General features: G+C 38.2%; 1 protein-coding gene across 4 annotated transcripts in view; it reads left to right on the forward strand.

Moving 5' to 3' along the window:
- Window positions 1–16,321, forward strand: part of UST (uronyl 2-sulfotransferase) — a 151,797-nt gene that overhangs the window by 91,426 nt on the left and 44,050 nt on the right. For all 4 annotated transcript variants that reach the window (XM_064708421.1, XM_064708423.1, XM_064708424.1 and 1 more), the window contains exon 5: window positions 3,950–4,103. In XM_064708421.1, coding sequence (XP_064564491.1) covers window positions 3,950–4,103 — 154 coding nt within the window. The remainder of the gene's footprint in view (window positions 1–3,949; window positions 4,104–16,321) is intronic.

Raw genomic sequence — 16,321 nt, forward strand, 5'->3', positions numbered from 1 at the left:
GAACTTCTAGCAACCACTCTTTTTGTTTAAGGGGAAACAGTGTGTGTTGAAAGGGTGAGGCAGACGACATTCTTCCAGAGAATAGGGTGGGAGTCGTCTTTTCCTTGAGGAGTTGTGATTTGCCTGCAAGGATGAAGTAACCATCTTCTGCTTGTATGAAGAGTTTTGTATTAAATGCAAAGTCAGCAGCCTCCTGAAGTGAAATGAAAAATAATAGGAGCTAAGAGAGCTTCCATTTTAAAGCAAATAACTTTGTTGATTTTTTCCCCCCAACTTGCAAGGGGTTTGGAAATGGTTTTAAATGAAAATTTTCATCATGTAAATAATAAAATTGGAATTCATCAGAAATGTGAAGGGGCAAGCTCACATGCTTCTCAGGCTTTTTTAAATTTATTTTGCTTTTATTAAAAAAGACATAGGGTAATATATTATTAATGAGGCTAAAGATCATTGATTGAAGCTTGCAAATAGCTTTTTGGATGAGGACTCCAAAAAGACACCTTCAACAACAGATCAGTTAAAACAAATGGGATTTACTAGTGCATATAAAATAAATCAGGAGACATTAAATACAGGAAAAATGTTGTAGGGGTTGGTGAACTATCCATTTGCAGTGCTCTGCTGGAGTTGTGGTATCCTGACCCACTCTTCCCAGTCGTGCCAATGTGCTGCTGGAGATGAGAATATTTGTGCAACTTCATCATGTGGGATCCAGTCATGATCCCATTCAGGGAAGGTAAGTCTGCTACTCAGGCTTAGAAAATATGATCATGTCCCATTTTGAATCCTTCACAATAGGGGTTTGAGTGCAAATAAGGTGATGTGATGTATAATGAGAGCACGTATCTATTTTTTTGCAAGAGCACTTTCATGTGGGTGTTGTTAATCTGAAAAGTTTCACTTGGGAGAGCATTTAATATGTTGTGATTGATAGGTATCTAAAAATATGCAGAACATACTTGAAGAGATGGAGCATTGATTTGCCCTTTTCTTCTTTAAATAGCTTAAGGTACTTGATTTTCTTTTAACTGTTAGGATTTTTTATGCTCTGTGAGTGCTACTTAGCTTCCATAAATGACTCCGAGTACAGTCGATAGAAACAAATGGCTGGAATTTGCAGTATTATAAACTATGTTTAAAAAAAAAAGCACATTTGAATAAGGACCAGAACAGACTTGATTTTTTTAATAATCCCTTGCTTGTTGCCTGGTGGAGCAACCCACAGCTGGGTGTATAGCAGCTGGTTACATTGTGCAGAAAATCAGAAATTTGAGCTGTCCTGTGTTTGGGGAAGGGGGGAGCATGCACAATCTGCATTTCAGAAATGGGAATTCCTCTGTAGCATTGTTTCCTCTTGGGATTATTGAGCTTGTGTGAGCCTCTTTTCTCAGGGCTTTTGGTCCTGAATTACTCAGGACTGTTCTCATTTTCAGAAACATGACCTTACCAGCAAAAGGGTGGGCTCTGGGAATATGGTGGGTTGGTTATGCAATCTCACCCCTCCTTTTACTTCAGAAAAATATATTACTTCAGTATATATTGAAAATTTCTATCAAGACAGTTATTAGCTGTCTGATTTTCATTTTTTGCTCCTCTGATGAGCTTTTAGGTTTAACATCCTCTACGGAACCTGGGGCAGGACATCCCTGCTCTCTTGGGTCTATAAATCTTGTGATCTTTTTGTCTTAAGACAGCTTGCTGCTGACATCGCTTCTTACTCACTACTGCTTCCCCTTTTCCTTCACCTCCACTCACCTCTCCTCCACTCACCTCTGTCTTTTGATTATTGCTATCTGCATCAAGCAGCAGGAGGATAATGTGTTCAGTAATTTAGATGCAATCCATTCTTTCCAGCAATTTCACTTGAAAAGTTTAGTTTTCAAAACTACCAGGCCAAGGCATCCACTCAGAGCTTTCTATTTGAGTAAATATTGTCAAAACTTTATGCCTACATTGTCTTGTGGTATTTGCAGGAATGCCTTTTTTTTTTTTTTTCAAATACGGGTTTTATTTCTGTATAAAGATAAAAAGCAGCAAAGATAAGCTTAGAGAAGAATTCAGGGTACTAAAATTCAGGGTACTAAATTCAGGATATTTAACTTGCACATCCATGTCCAAACTGGGTTGTGCGCTAATCAGGAAGCAAGGAGCATATGCCTTTTTAATTGGATTGTTTTAAAATTTTATGCTGTCTGTGCAGTTTCAAATTACGGCAGTGATCCTGCAACGCTGAGGTCAATGAGATTACTGACAGGCATAGTTACTCATGAGACAAACCTTTGAAGATTGTATTTAGGAGTCTGGGGAATCATGCAGGAGAAAAATCAGTTTTAAACTCTATGAGATTTTTCTCTTGTCTTTTACTAGAATTCGTAATTTTAAACAATTTTGCTGGCTCTTAAATATTAATGAGAAGCCCCAATCTTTTATTATAAAAATTCAATCATTCATTGCCTCAACAGATGGGGAGAAACTGAGAGGGTTTTTTTTTTAATCTAAAGGGTGTCTTCAGTTTTCTCTCTTTAATCTAGTATTTTACAGTTTAGAAGAAATTATATAAATTGTGACTCAGAAAATCATCAGAATAGCATTTAAATACTTAAATGTGGCTGTGTTCTCAATCTCACAAAAATAAAGTATAAGCTAGTGCTTAAGTGAGAATTGTTCACCTAAATATCTAAATTGGGGAAACAGAAGAGAGAAGCATAATCTATGTTCTTAGATGAGGAAAATTCCAAGTTGAATTTATCCTATAAACTCCTAAGTCCAGAAAGGTTTTATTTTATTCTTTGTCTCAGAGAATTTGTAGTCCATAAATCTGTTCCATGAACGTCCATTTTTTCATTTTGACCATGGAACAGTGTAAGCAGCTTTCCCCCCACCCTTTTTTTTTCCAGTTAGGCCTGATGCTGTGTGTTGATACAAAATATGCAGTCAGTGTTTTAACATTGTGATAATACAGTGTAATCACAAACCTTCCCAAGCTTCTTTTTCCACCTTTCCTCTTTTGATATCCCAGCTATTGAACAGAAGATGTTAGCACCGGGAGGTGCTTACACTTAGCACCAGGAGGAGACATACAGGAGGGTAAAGTCAAGGTGGTGAAGTTGCTCTGGTTTGTCTTCTCATCTCTAAGTTGCAGGTATCTCTGCTAGATTTTGTTTATGTGCAAGCCTGGTCACGGCTGTTGTTATCCTTTCCTTTTCCTTGGACTTGCATGTTCTTGAGATTGATATTTAATTATTTTTTTGAAGCAAGAATTTTCATACACACTTAAAAAAAAAAAAAAGTTCATGAAGTGCCGTACAGGGATAAGGTATTGCATAACCATAAAACAACCTCAAATCCAGCCGGTGGTGCAGACTAGGGGTGAGGGGACGAGTTGTTCCAGCAAATAAAAAGTTGGAAATACCATGCATATCTGTCAGCTCATCCAGAGGAAGCTTTTGGAAAAAAGCTTTCAAAGTAAGCTGAAAATCCTTTGCACATTACTACACTTACTCTACAGGCACCGGGGATCCAAGGCTGCCTTACAGCCATTACTGTTGGGTGGTGCCTGTTCTGACATGACTGCCCAGGTAAGAAGTGTGTTGAGAAGAAGAAATGCTCATTCTCTGATTCATCTGCAGAAGATTCTTCATCTGAAAACAGCAAGGAGAGAACTCAAGAAGCAAAACTATTGATACAGTATAAGAAATGATTTTCAACTAAAATATTTGTAGTACACATATAGCTTAATGTGACTTCATATTTACTGTTCTCCCTGAAGAGATTTCACATGCATTTACAAAGGTTTAGAAACTAGTTGAAAGAATCTCAGTTTTGTTCCTCACCTTGTAAAAGCTCTGAATTTCTGCAGGAAGTAATTTGAAAGCATTCAAATGAGAGATAATAGATATATGTTTGTGTGGAGCCTGTGGTGAGATTCACCCATTTTTCTTCCCACCAGGTTTGGAGGAGACCAGCCCGTGTACATCAATATTATTAGAGATCCTGTCAACCGATTCCTGTCCAATTATTTTTTTCGACGTTTCGGAGACTGGCGAGGAGAACAGAATCACATGATCCGTACCCCCAACATGAGGCAGGAGGAAAGATACCTGGTATGTTTAAATAAAAGGTTTTTATTACCAATTTCCCATCACTGTTATGCAGTGCTGTTATTCAAACTAGATGCATGAAAAGTGGGAGACAGGCATCTCCCATCTTGTGTTTTTCCTCTGTCTTCTCTTGCCTGATCCTTAGTTTGCTCAACTTTCCTGTGTAGAGTGTTGCAAATGAATTCAATTTGATCTTGAATAAGCTGACAGCAAGTTCCAGATTTCCATGGCTGAATTATGGTCCTTACACTGCGTTGGATTTGCACTGCATAGTAATATAATAATTCTGCCTATATTTATCACTGTGAAAATTCACACAGATTTTTAGGTTCAGACTATGTCTGTAACTCTGCAGCCTCAGAAGAAAAATGAGAAAGAGCAATTCAGGGAGCTCAAGTCTCCAGTGTTATTGCTGCCAAGTTGTTTGTAATGTTCTTTACACCAGGGCTCTAATCTCAGATCTTGCTTTGGTTTTGTTGCCTTTTGTTGTTTTTGGGTTAAGATGATGGCAATAATGCTGAATAAACTATTCATAACAAGTTTTAAATTTGTACGACTGCTGAACTGTCATAATACCTGCCAGTTTTTGTTGCAAAGCAAGGTCCCGTGGCAGTAGGTGTTGAAGGAATGCTAAATAAGAAACTAAGAAGCTAGGAAGGTGGTTAGTTTGGTTTATTATTGATCACTTTGCATGTGCACAGATACCTCTCAAAAAGACAAAATGATGGAATTACTTCTTGCTCTCTCTCTAATGGAGATCCAGTTGGATTGGATTCAGCCTTCAGGCATTCTTGAACTGCAGAGAGTTCAATGAAACAGCAGTGACAGGACAGCTTGATGGTCTGCTATGAGATGTTGCAGGCCAGATAATGTCAGAACAAGATATGTCTGTGGCTTTTGGAGGAGAAAGAGAGGATGTTTTTGTGAGGTTTTGAAGAGGCAGTAGAGTACAACATGTGTGATGAGCCATAGAGAACACAGCTCTGAACAATTGCCACACACTACCTTTCAGCCCTAGCTGAAGTTAGATGAATCCAAGGTGGGCTGGGTTTTTTCCCTGTTACAGAGCTGTTTAAATTTCATTTGTCTTCTGGTTTTGGTCATGTAGAGCCCTGTGAACAGACAAGCTTGTACATTATGGGTAACTGAAGGGAGAGGTATCAGTGTAATGGTCTGATAGCCTTAAATTTAATGACATCTCCTATACAGGTATAAACTGTGAAGGGTTTCTTATTTGCTATGTGCCTATAGATCCCAAAGAGGTCCCTATGCTGAGTGGGTCTTGACCTCCTGGTGTGCAGAGCTGGAAGGTTTTTCCTGTTGTGTGTGCATGGACTTTTGCTTCACTGTCTCTGAATGGGACAAGAGGGTTCAGGAAATTACTGATTGGTGGGGGTTTTTACTACAACTTTTTAACAGTACTACATTTTCTTTTTTGGAAATGTTAAAAGTGAGTGGTAGAGCCTGTACTTTGCTTTGAGTGCCTTCTCATTTGAAGTGCAGTGATTGGCATCTCTTATGACTGACTCTGGTATTATTCCAGTACTGACTGCGCAGCTTAAGACATGATCTATATAGCCAGTGAAATTTTACTTCAAGCAGAACGGAAACAAATAGATCCAATTCATATTGTCTTGGTTTAAAAACTAATAAAAATTACCTTGCATTTTCTTAGGCATTGGTATGGTCTTTAAGAAGTTAATTATTTGTATGGATATGAAGATATCTGTGAATACATAGATCAGTACAAAAGCTATAATGAAAAAGAAATAAAAAGTGTCTGACTGAGGTCAGTAATCATTTTGTTCAAAACGCAGTTTGTTCATCTGAGGCACCATTAGTATCCTTAATAAAAACTATTTTTGTATTTTTATTTTGATTTTCTCTGTTGGTAAGTCAGTGTTAGAATCCTGGAAACATTTTTGGAACCTGTTTTCCATCGTTCCTTGGCAGACTTTGGCAGTCACTTGCACTGCTCAAACAGAGTGACAGTAAGACATAGGTCACTTGCCATTGAAATTAATTGTCTCAAAAGCTGCTCATTCTGAATGTTCAGCATTTTTAACACTTTAACTAACCAACTACATCATATATTGCATGTCTGCATTCTAATATTTTCCTCAGTGGTGCAAGAAAATCAGCTGGCGTATTTCTTAAAATTCAGGTATTGGGAATTTTGGAGTCATAGCTTCAGAAATCTGCAAAATCAATTGTCAGATCTAAATGTGAAGAAAGTAAGCAGCTGGTTTTACCTCTGAGACTGAACCAATATGCCATTTTAGCACAGGACTGATGGGTGGCCGCACTGCAGGTCACATAATTTTTGCAATTCTTCCCTAATATTCTTTTAAATGCAAAACTCATCATGAAGCATTACTTTTTTTTACAGGGGACTATTTAAGGATAAACTTAGATTTAGCATATTAAATAGTTTCAACATTGATCACAATATTAAACCTAAGTTGTTGGGGATGAGGTGTGCCTGACCACTAGCAGATACATGAAAGCAGGGGGAGGATATGAACTTTTACTTTTCTTCTTCCATCAGCCAGGAAAACACATAACTGTTAATTGATCCATGACACTGAGCTCTTTGCTGGAGTACTTGATGTTGTGTGATAGCAGTTATGGACTTACAAAATGGACTGGAGAAGCTTTAAATATTACTTTCCTGTTTCACCAGAAGAGATGGGTTTGCAGGCAAAATATATGTATCTGGAAAGTGGGTCTTAGAGGCTAATTGTGCTTTTATCAACCATGATGTTCTTGGCTTCCTGTCTCCTGGAAGGTGGTGTGGGCACCTGGGAGCCTTTCCAGGCCATCTTGGCATCTTCATCAACAGCTGCCAGCAATGGTCGTCTCCAGTGAAAAGCTGAGGGCAGCATCCATATTCCCTCAAACTGCAGTGTGAAGGTGTGGGAGCTCAGCTGCTCTGGAAAGCAGGCTCTTAAGGGTGGAAAAGCATTTTAAGATCAGGTTGTGATGCCCTTGATGGAAGCATTCCCTCCCCTCAATTCTGATCCTTATGAAAAAAGGGAGTTGAAAAAAAAAAAACCAGACTATCTTGAAGTCTTGCAGTACCTTGCATGCTGCTTTTTAACATCGAAAATCTGAACTGCTGACATTGCAAAGGTCAGAAATAGAGACAGAAATTTCTGCCACTGATTGATCATTTGAAATTTTCTCTGAATAGAGCTTCAGGCTTTGACTTTGTTCCAGGAAACACAACCATTCATTCAGGAGTCAGATAAATTGTTCTAAACATTTTGGTAAATGTCTGTGTTTACCAAAATTTAATTGAAAGTCAGGATAGAAAACAAGCCTTTTATTCATGAGTCAGATAACAACAGAGGCAGCTGCTGCAATGTGTGACTTTTTACCCACATCCACCAGCTCCTTGCCAGTGCCTGACCTGGCACTTTCACTGCTGGACTGAGTTACTGCTAGTCACCTGAAGAAATCACTTCCATGCTTCTCCCCAAAAAAATAGTGGCAGCCTGGTGGTGTGGAGTATGGCAGAGAGGTAATTAATGGTGAGCACCTTGAGCCAAGTCTCAAGCACACTGATGTGACTGTCAGCCCTACATTATGGTCCTGTAAGATGAGATAAATTCACAAAAGTTAATTTAAATCTATTGTAGTGAATGTGCTTCAGGTCGAACTAGAGTTCTTGGAGTAAATATGGTTGAATAAAGCAAGCAAACCCTTATCAGTTGTGAGTGCTGCAGGTACCAAGGAAAAGAAAAACATGCCTGAGATGTGATTTAGTTCAGGGCTTGGAAGGGCAGGAGGTAGGAAGCACCCCGATGAAGAGGGACTACTATTAATATTTTAATGTTTTATATTACAATTGTTCCTTCCAGAAGACTTGTTTGTAATTATCTAGTGTTTATTACAGCTTCAGTTTGAGGTATCAAATATTTTAAAAGGCATGTATAGGTGTTTCATGTTTTCTTAATAATTGATGAAACTTTGATCTAAGACTACTCAGGCTGAATAAGTGTGTGAAGCAGCATAGGCTGTGTGTTGTTGCTGGAATTGCAGGAAATCTGGTTACATGGGATTCTGATCTCTGTTAGGCTCATTAATACTGCAACTCCTAGCTCACTCCAGTAGAAGATTGCTGAGCTAATGTATCATAAGTGAGAATTTTTGCATGTAAAAAATCATTCAGTGAGATAAGAACTTGTCACCTTCCCATAGGATATTTGAAATTTTCATTATAATTAGGAGTTACATTTGCACAGCATCTCTGTATGGCTCTGTATAGTTTTTCAACTTCATCTCTGAAAATAAATATGTTTTTCTCAGCAAAAATTAAAAATATTCTAACAATATTCAACCTCATTTATGTTAAAGATTACTCATGCAAGTGATCCCATAAAGGAGCATCTGTCCTTTTGTGTTTTAAATGAAATGTTAAAATAATTGTTAAAAGTGTATTAAGATTACTTTAAAGGAGGGAAGTAAAATTCAAGTGATGTCAGGGAACTTTCACATCAAATTTCTTATAATAGGGAAAAAATTCCTTTTGCAATGCTAGCTTTTATGGCTAAATACTTAAACTAATGTTTTTTAGGTTATTTCATAAATTCCAAACAAAATAATTACAAAAGGTGAATGGGTAAATGATGTTCCCTTCACCATAGAACATTTTTTTTTAGTCTTGAATCTTGAGAATTTCCTTTTATTATTTCCATGGTTTTCATTAATATAAGAATATTCACTAAATATATTTAACTAGTTTAGTTATTTATATCCTCAAACTTCTATCTACAATGAAAAATATTCTTTTACCAATTAACTGACTTTCGGACGGCAGCTGGCTGTCTTATTTCCTGTGTTTATCTGCATAATATCCTGGGTAATTATATTATGAGTTGTCATCAGTACCTGACATCAGTATTTGTCATCATTGAGCTTTCTCCTTCGTGACTTCAGATAAGTTTCTTGAAGCTTTTCAGGTGCCTGACACGTGGCCTCCAGGAGAGACCATGGTATGGAGCCCATGCCTTCTCCTTCTGTCACTCTCATGAGTGTGTTTCTCTATAGAAAAAAGGCTGGGAGAGAGTTTTCTGCCTGCAGATTTGGTCCAGTGAGGGAGTAGAGGGTTCATGACTCTGATTTTCCTGTTGAGAACCTCACGAGAGGGCTACCAGTGTCTGTTGATTGAACCTGGGAAATTTTGAGGAGGCTTTGATAACTTGATTAGCATCGATTAGACTGGAAATCTGAGGCATAAAGAGGTTAAAATTATTTGCCTTTGTCTGTGCACTGCATGCCAGATATTGGAGAGCTAAATCTATAAATTAAAAAGAACATTTTTCACTTTTCAGTGTGTTCTGAGCTGTAGTTAGGAGACTAAACATTTTGTGCACTCCCAGTGTTTTCCCTGACACAGCCCCATGCAGACAGTAGTCATTTTCCTGCCTGTGTTATGCCCTGGTGCTGAGGTGGCTGGGGCTGGTCGCTGGATGTGCTGCAGTGCAGGTTGCTGCTGAGGTCAGGTTTGGGATCACACAGTAGCACCAATCCCTGCACCCAGGACAGGGCTGCCGGGAGAGCGCTGCTGAAGCACAGCCACCTGTCAGCTGACCCAATTAGAACAGTTTGCTGCTTCTTCCCTCTAATGAGTACTTTTAATAGTCTCCAGCTGTTCCCTTTTGCTGTATTACCTCTTCACAGCAAAATTTCTGGCCCATTTTTGCAGCTCTTCATCTATTGTGTGTGCTCTGAAGCACCATTTTCCCCCTTAGATTCTCCCATTTTGTATTAATAATGTATTGAACCACAAAGATAATTCAGACCTCAGCTGGAGGAGGGACTCATTAAACAACTTATAATATTAAAGGAAATATTTTCATAGCTGACATTTACTTTTCAGTGACTTTAATTTACAAACCAATATTTTTTTAATGTTCCCCTGTGGCGTTTGCATTCCAAACATTGCAACATTATGCATTTATACAAAAGCAAAAAAATGGGCCTTCCAAATCTGTTTTCATTCAGTAGTCTGAGTCAGTTGCATATAGTAAATATGCAATATAGCATTGGTTAAGATTGCAACACTAAAAACTTCCATGTAATTCACAATACATACTTATATCCTAGAAAATGTAAGATTAATACCATGCTTTTATTTTAATGATACCATTCTGTATTGCCATTCTCCTTTTTGTGGAGACAGGATGCAGGATAACAACAATATATTGCTTCAGAATGTGAAAAGGTGAGGGGTCTTTTCTTGCAGCATTGTAGTGGTCTGAAAATTTCTGGCTGTTGCAGATTTTAAGCAACTGCACAGAAAACCAGAAAACAAGTAGCAGTAGAGGTCCCAACACTAAATACCCACAACCTTATTTAAATGTAACATTATTACAGGGTCTTACTGTGTTTCGGTAGCACTTCTAAAGACATTTATATACATAAGAACTTAAGATCTTTTATTAAAGGACCTTGCTGTATTAAGTTTAAAATTATGAGTTTTAATTTTTATGGTGATTTTGCCAAGTTTTTATTTGTGCCTTCTAAGCACAAATACAGGACAGCTCTTGATTTCTCTCTTGCGCTGCTTTTTGGGTTTTGTGTGTTGTGGTAGCTTGGGGAAATAGTTTTCTCTAGCTTCTCTATAGGAAGATCCTGTTTGTAGAGTGGAAAATCCCACAGAACAAAGATTCTAATATACTGATGCCAGCTTTTTAAGGCCATGTAAACTGTATAAGAGAAGAGGGTATGTCTGTGTTATATTTTAAGGAGATATATTTTTGGATCATTGAACAAGAACAGAAAAGAGCATTCTTGTGCAGCCCAGGGACAAAAGCCAGCCTTGCCTTCAGTGAAGGAGGGAAAGAACTTTGTGGGGGATAATCCTTATTTCACTTAGAAACTGATGGACTCTCACAAACCTTTTGCAGGGTTAGGAGTGTGATCTTCTCTGTGCGTTGGGTGGTTCTACCGTAGCAAGTTTGTTTCTTAGTAGCAGTCAAAAAAGGCAAACCAAAAGCAATAAAGAGCAATACAGAGAGCTTCATTGTATATAGATCTCCAGTATGTCTGCGCTCGACTGCTTTCATTTGACATTTGTGACTTCCTGTCCTAGGGTATTTCCTCCCAGATTTGTCCTAAACCAGGACACCTCCCATTCCCAAAATGGGATTGAAAGAACCAGAAAACACTCACAAATGGGTGAGAGAAATGATTAAATAATTTCCATATGAGGAATGACATAGGTTCAGGCTCTTGAGGAAGAAGTAAACATGGGAAAGGATACAAGAAGACAGATTTTTGGGAGGCATGAAAAAGTGGCCTCAAGGATGATTACTTTTGAGCTGTTTCAGTGTAAGACTAATAGCAGTTTACAGCTGGAATGGGTAGTTATGGGATCCAGTAAAAAATAGAAAATGCGATGGTTTGGACAGCATGTACTGAAGCTGTGGAAGTCCTTTCTGGTCATTGTTGTGAATAAGTTCTGATGTATTCAAAAAGGAAATATCTTAGGAAACATTTCTTTACAGAAGGAGTGGTCAAGCACTGGAACAGGCTTCTTAGAGAGGTGGTCGATGCCCAAGGCACGTCAGCATTTAAAAGTGATTTGTACAACGCCCTTAACAATAGCTTTAACTTTCAGTCAGCCCTAAAGAAGTCAGGCAGCTGGACTAGATGATCCTTGCAGGTCCCTTCCAACTGAAATATTCTATTCTAGTCTTAAAAGTGCAGCTATGTAGCCCCCAAGGGCTGTTAATTACCAAAGCAACGCCTCTTCTTCAGAAAATGTCTGCTCAGTAAAAATCTAAAGCCTCAGGGGTAGCCAGGAAAAGGTCCTGTGTATATGGTAAATGTTCCTCATAGCCAGTAGTGATTTTCTGAAATTGGTTTCTGCTCTGGGTAACTCAAAAGCAAACTTGAAACTGACATGCTCACAAGTGAATTCTGCTACTAGGTGATTTATAGAAGATAGTTACAGTTATAGACGTCTCCAGTTGAATGTTGTTTCTTGACTTTAAAATAGTTGAGTGTTCTTGGGTATATGCCACAGTAGCTTACATCTCTTCCAATCAAATTAATTTTTGTAAGTTCCAAACTGATGCTGAAGCTATAAATTGTTAACACTGTCACAACTATTCTCAAATTTATCATTAAAAGCTAAGATACAAATGCGTTTCAAGTGTGAACTGCATCCACAATTTTACATTGTGCACTGTTAATAGTAAAGGTACTAGAAGAGAAGATGTCAAAATCCTTAAAATTGATGGATAAAACACTGTTTCAGTGGTAACATTTATTTCATGCTGTTCAGAAACGCGACGTCTCTTTGGTCTGATGTTTCAGTATGGGTGAATTTCAAGTGTTTGATAATTTTTGTAAGCCTCAAGTTGAGTATTTGCATTTTCAATTCTTACATACTTTGTTAATGTCAAAGTAACAGGAACACACATCTAAGCAGATAACACTTGCATGATTCCCAGTAAGGGATGATTTAACAATTATAATTAGCTGAAAAAAAAATAAGAGGATCTGTGTGTGATATGAATGTTATCTTCAGTGCATAGTCTAGCATTTTGGGCATTATGAACTCAAAAGCAACATTTAGTAGTCATCAAGTAAAGCTAATTATTGATTGATATTTTGTCTTAAGTTGGAGCACAATGGTTTTTAAAACTGGAAAGTTTTATCATCCAGAAAAAAGAACGCTTTCAGTTTCTGTTAGTGCAAATTTTTAAAAAATTATTTTTGAAGTTACAGTTTGTACATGGCATAAATAATGGAGATGGGGCATTGACCAGCAAATAGTGTGTCTTAAAAATATGATGTAATAATGTACATATGTGTATATATGTCTGTGTTTATGAGTAGGAGTCAGACTTTTTGAAATTATGTTTAAATAACAATTTTTTTGAAGACTTGTCTAATGAAGTCATGGTGGCTGTCCCTAGAAAACCATACTATAAAACCTCCTAAGTAGGAAGGTTTTATACTCAATACTATAAAAACTCCTTGCTAGGAGTTTGCCTTGCCTATTTTCTTTTCCTTCTTGCATTATGCTTTAACCACCTTAAATGAAAACTCTTTTATTGACAGTAGGATGGGGAAGGAAACTGCAGAACCTTTTACTCCTCCTGACAGAGGAAGGACAGAGAGAGACAGCCCTCCTCTTACTGCCAGCACATTGAATGTGTTCAGGCTGTGGCATGATAATGTAATTTCAGGCAGTCAGATACTCACTTCGCTCTGTAGGTGTCAAAACCTGCAGGAACCGACAACCCATGAAAATAAAACTGAATTTATTAGCCCATTTTATTCCTTGTCTGTCATTCGCCTTCCTCTTTCCTTTCTGTGGTTTATACCTAAGTTTTCTGGCTGTCAGAGCTGCCAGCAAAGAGAAATAAGCAGAGATCCTGATCTCTAGAACTTCCTAGCTAAAGCAAAGCTGAGGTGGTGAGGTGGTGCATGGCAAGGAGAGTGCAGGGCAGTAGAACTGGGAGAAGTGCCTGCCCATGGTGTGTGGCTGACGTGGTGAAGGATAGACATGTCTTTATTCAGGCATCCAAAGCTGTCCTGAGCCTTAGGTGTTTGTTGACAACAAAATATTTTCCTATCGTGTAATTTTTGGTGGTGGTGTGGACTCTTCTGTTGACTGCAGAATTGCTGGGCACACTTGTCAATTCTGTATTTCTAAGACTGAAATAGTTTATGTTGAAATCATATGGAAGCAGAGATGGCATTTTGTGGAAAAAAGGGACCACAGTGCCCAGACATACTCAAGACTTCGTTTGTTCTAGCTTTTCTGAAGTTTTTAAGGTTTATTGTGCCCTGCAGAGTAAAATCCTGTGCCTTATCCTGGTCCCAGCTCAGAGGGACCCCAGGGCCTGCTGGAGCACTGTGTGCTTGCTCCTTTCTGGTTGGCACCAAGGCTCATGTCTGTGGGGCCCATGTGGGGTGCCTGGATATCCTGTGGGACACATCTGGGCTGCTTGTCCCACTAGGGAGGTGGCAGGTTCTTCCCAGCCAGCCCACCCAGCAGGGAAAGAACCCCTAATACAGCAGTGAAGACGAAGGACAGAGGTGCAAATTTAGATTTTGTTTCGGTGTCATTACAGAATTAATAGATCTGAACTGGGGAATAGTCTCCTAAAAATCTGGCGCTGTCTGTTCTTGCTTTGTTTGCTTCAGTTTGCTCCTGTGATGGAGAGAATGGGTGTTTGTGTTTCTCCAAAAACAACCAAATGCCATAGGTTTGTGTTGGCAGATGGATTGTAATCTGCTCTCGGGTTGCTTGGCCCTGCCTGGCAAGTGGCTGCTGTGTTTTCCTTCAGGAGTGCTCTTCAGGTGTCAGGTATTCCAGAAATCAGATTTTCCTTCCTGGCTTAAAAAGTATTGCTCCTCTCTCCTCTCCCTCTCCTTCCCCATTTTTTGTTAATAATCAGTCAAGTTAAGAAGGGTACTGCTGCCAGGAAATAATTTTTTATTGTCTTCCTTATAATTCCACATTATTTAAAGAAAAATATAAACAAAAGGCCCCAAGAAACAGACATTATCTGTTTCAAGTGTGGTTTTGTTTTTTGCCTTAAGATAGCTATTTGAAGTTGAATTACCTTTTTCAAAAATACATGTCCCTGACCAGTTTGCTGATGATATTACATGTTTGTAAGTTATCAGGGATGGTGGGGAGCATGTCTTGAATGAAATGGTAACTCCGTCTTTCAGGATAAGCAGTAGATGTGCTGAGTCAGCTGAGAAAATATATTCCCTGTGTAACAAGGTAGTGAAATTCTCCTTTGAAGTAAAAGCAGTGTTCATTTTTTCTGGCTATTATTACAAATATTACTTTTTTTTTTTTCTTGTTTGCTAGAATTTTCAAAGCTCCTCTATGCCTTGTAAATATAGCTGCTTTCATAAAATCAAAATCAAACTGTCCAAAAACCCCAACAAAGGATGTTAAGCTGATTGTTTGTTGTTGTAGACTCTGGAAAACGGACTGCCATTGTTTCAGCAAATCTGGCTACTGCTCAGTGAGTTATTGAAATACAGGCTAGTCAGGTTACCTTGAACACAACTTTTTTCCTATGAACTGTGCTCCAAGCAAAGCCAGCCACTATTCATAACTGAGCTTGTCAAGAGTAATTTCCTTTTTCATGGGGAAAAATCCACTAACTAGTGGCAAATAGGAAACTTTCCATGGTGAAGATGGATTGTTAAATGAGTTTATTATTTTCTTCAAAATTAATTTTCTGTTCTCTTTGAAAGGAAAAAAGAAAACTCAAGTCTTCATCAGTGGCTGAAGGAAAAAAAATTAAAATTTCCTCAGAATGTAATCCAAATGATTATATCTTTGATAGTAGGAAGTGGGGGCGAGGGGAAGCATATTTGACGCTTTTTTCTCTCTTCCTAACAGATTTATTAACCTTCATGATTAATAAATCTTAATCTTGTTGCTTGCTGAGCTTTTTGAAGCCATAGCACCTGAGATTAAAGCATTGAGAGATTGTGGGTTTCTGTGTAGGGAGGGGAGTGTGGTTTTTTTCTTTCATAGTTGTAGAAAAGAACTTCAGCAGATGACTGAAAATTTAAAAAATGCTAATAGGTGCATTACTTATGCCTCTGAACCTTGTAATTTTATGAGGTTTTTAATATTGGTCTTGTCAGTATGGTGATAGTCTTGTCAAACTGAAAAGTGGAATCAATATGTTCCATTTTGTGTATGCTATTCAGAATGGCAGTGCTATGAATAATGCAAAGTATTAGTAATTTTCCAGAAAAGCATCAGAAGTGTTCATCAAGGGGAAGATTTTAACTAGGGAAATTAGATAGGGTCAGCAGAGCAGAAACCTCTTCCAGTTGTAGCAGCAGGGAAGCCACATGCAGAAGTAGTTTGATTTTCTTCTCTGCTCTGCAGCTCCTTCTCCTTTCAGCCCTGAGAGATGAAGGGAGAAAACTCCAAGTCAGTCAACACTGGGCAGAAACCTGATAAGAAGGTAAAATTAGCCCACGACTCAAACTTGTAGCTGTTTTCTCACCATTCAGTAGGTTTGTGTTAAAGTGCCAACATAAATGTGGTAAGTCAAGGAGACATAAAAGGCATTTAGACCTTGGTACAATGAGGAACTTTTTTTCTTAAAAGTCAGTACTGTGATCTTTGGGATTTACCATCCGACTTAAATACGGTCAAACCCAGAGAAATTCATAACATGTACTGTATGGTGAATCATATATTTTTTCTTTTT

The sequence above is a fragment of the Zonotrichia leucophrys genome, chromosome 3 (assembly GCF_028769735.1).
Source record: "Zonotrichia leucophrys gambelii isolate GWCS_2022_RI chromosome 3, RI_Zleu_2.0, whole genome shotgun sequence".
Classification (NCBI taxonomy): Eukaryota; Metazoa; Chordata; class Aves; order Passeriformes; family Passerellidae; genus Zonotrichia; species Zonotrichia leucophrys.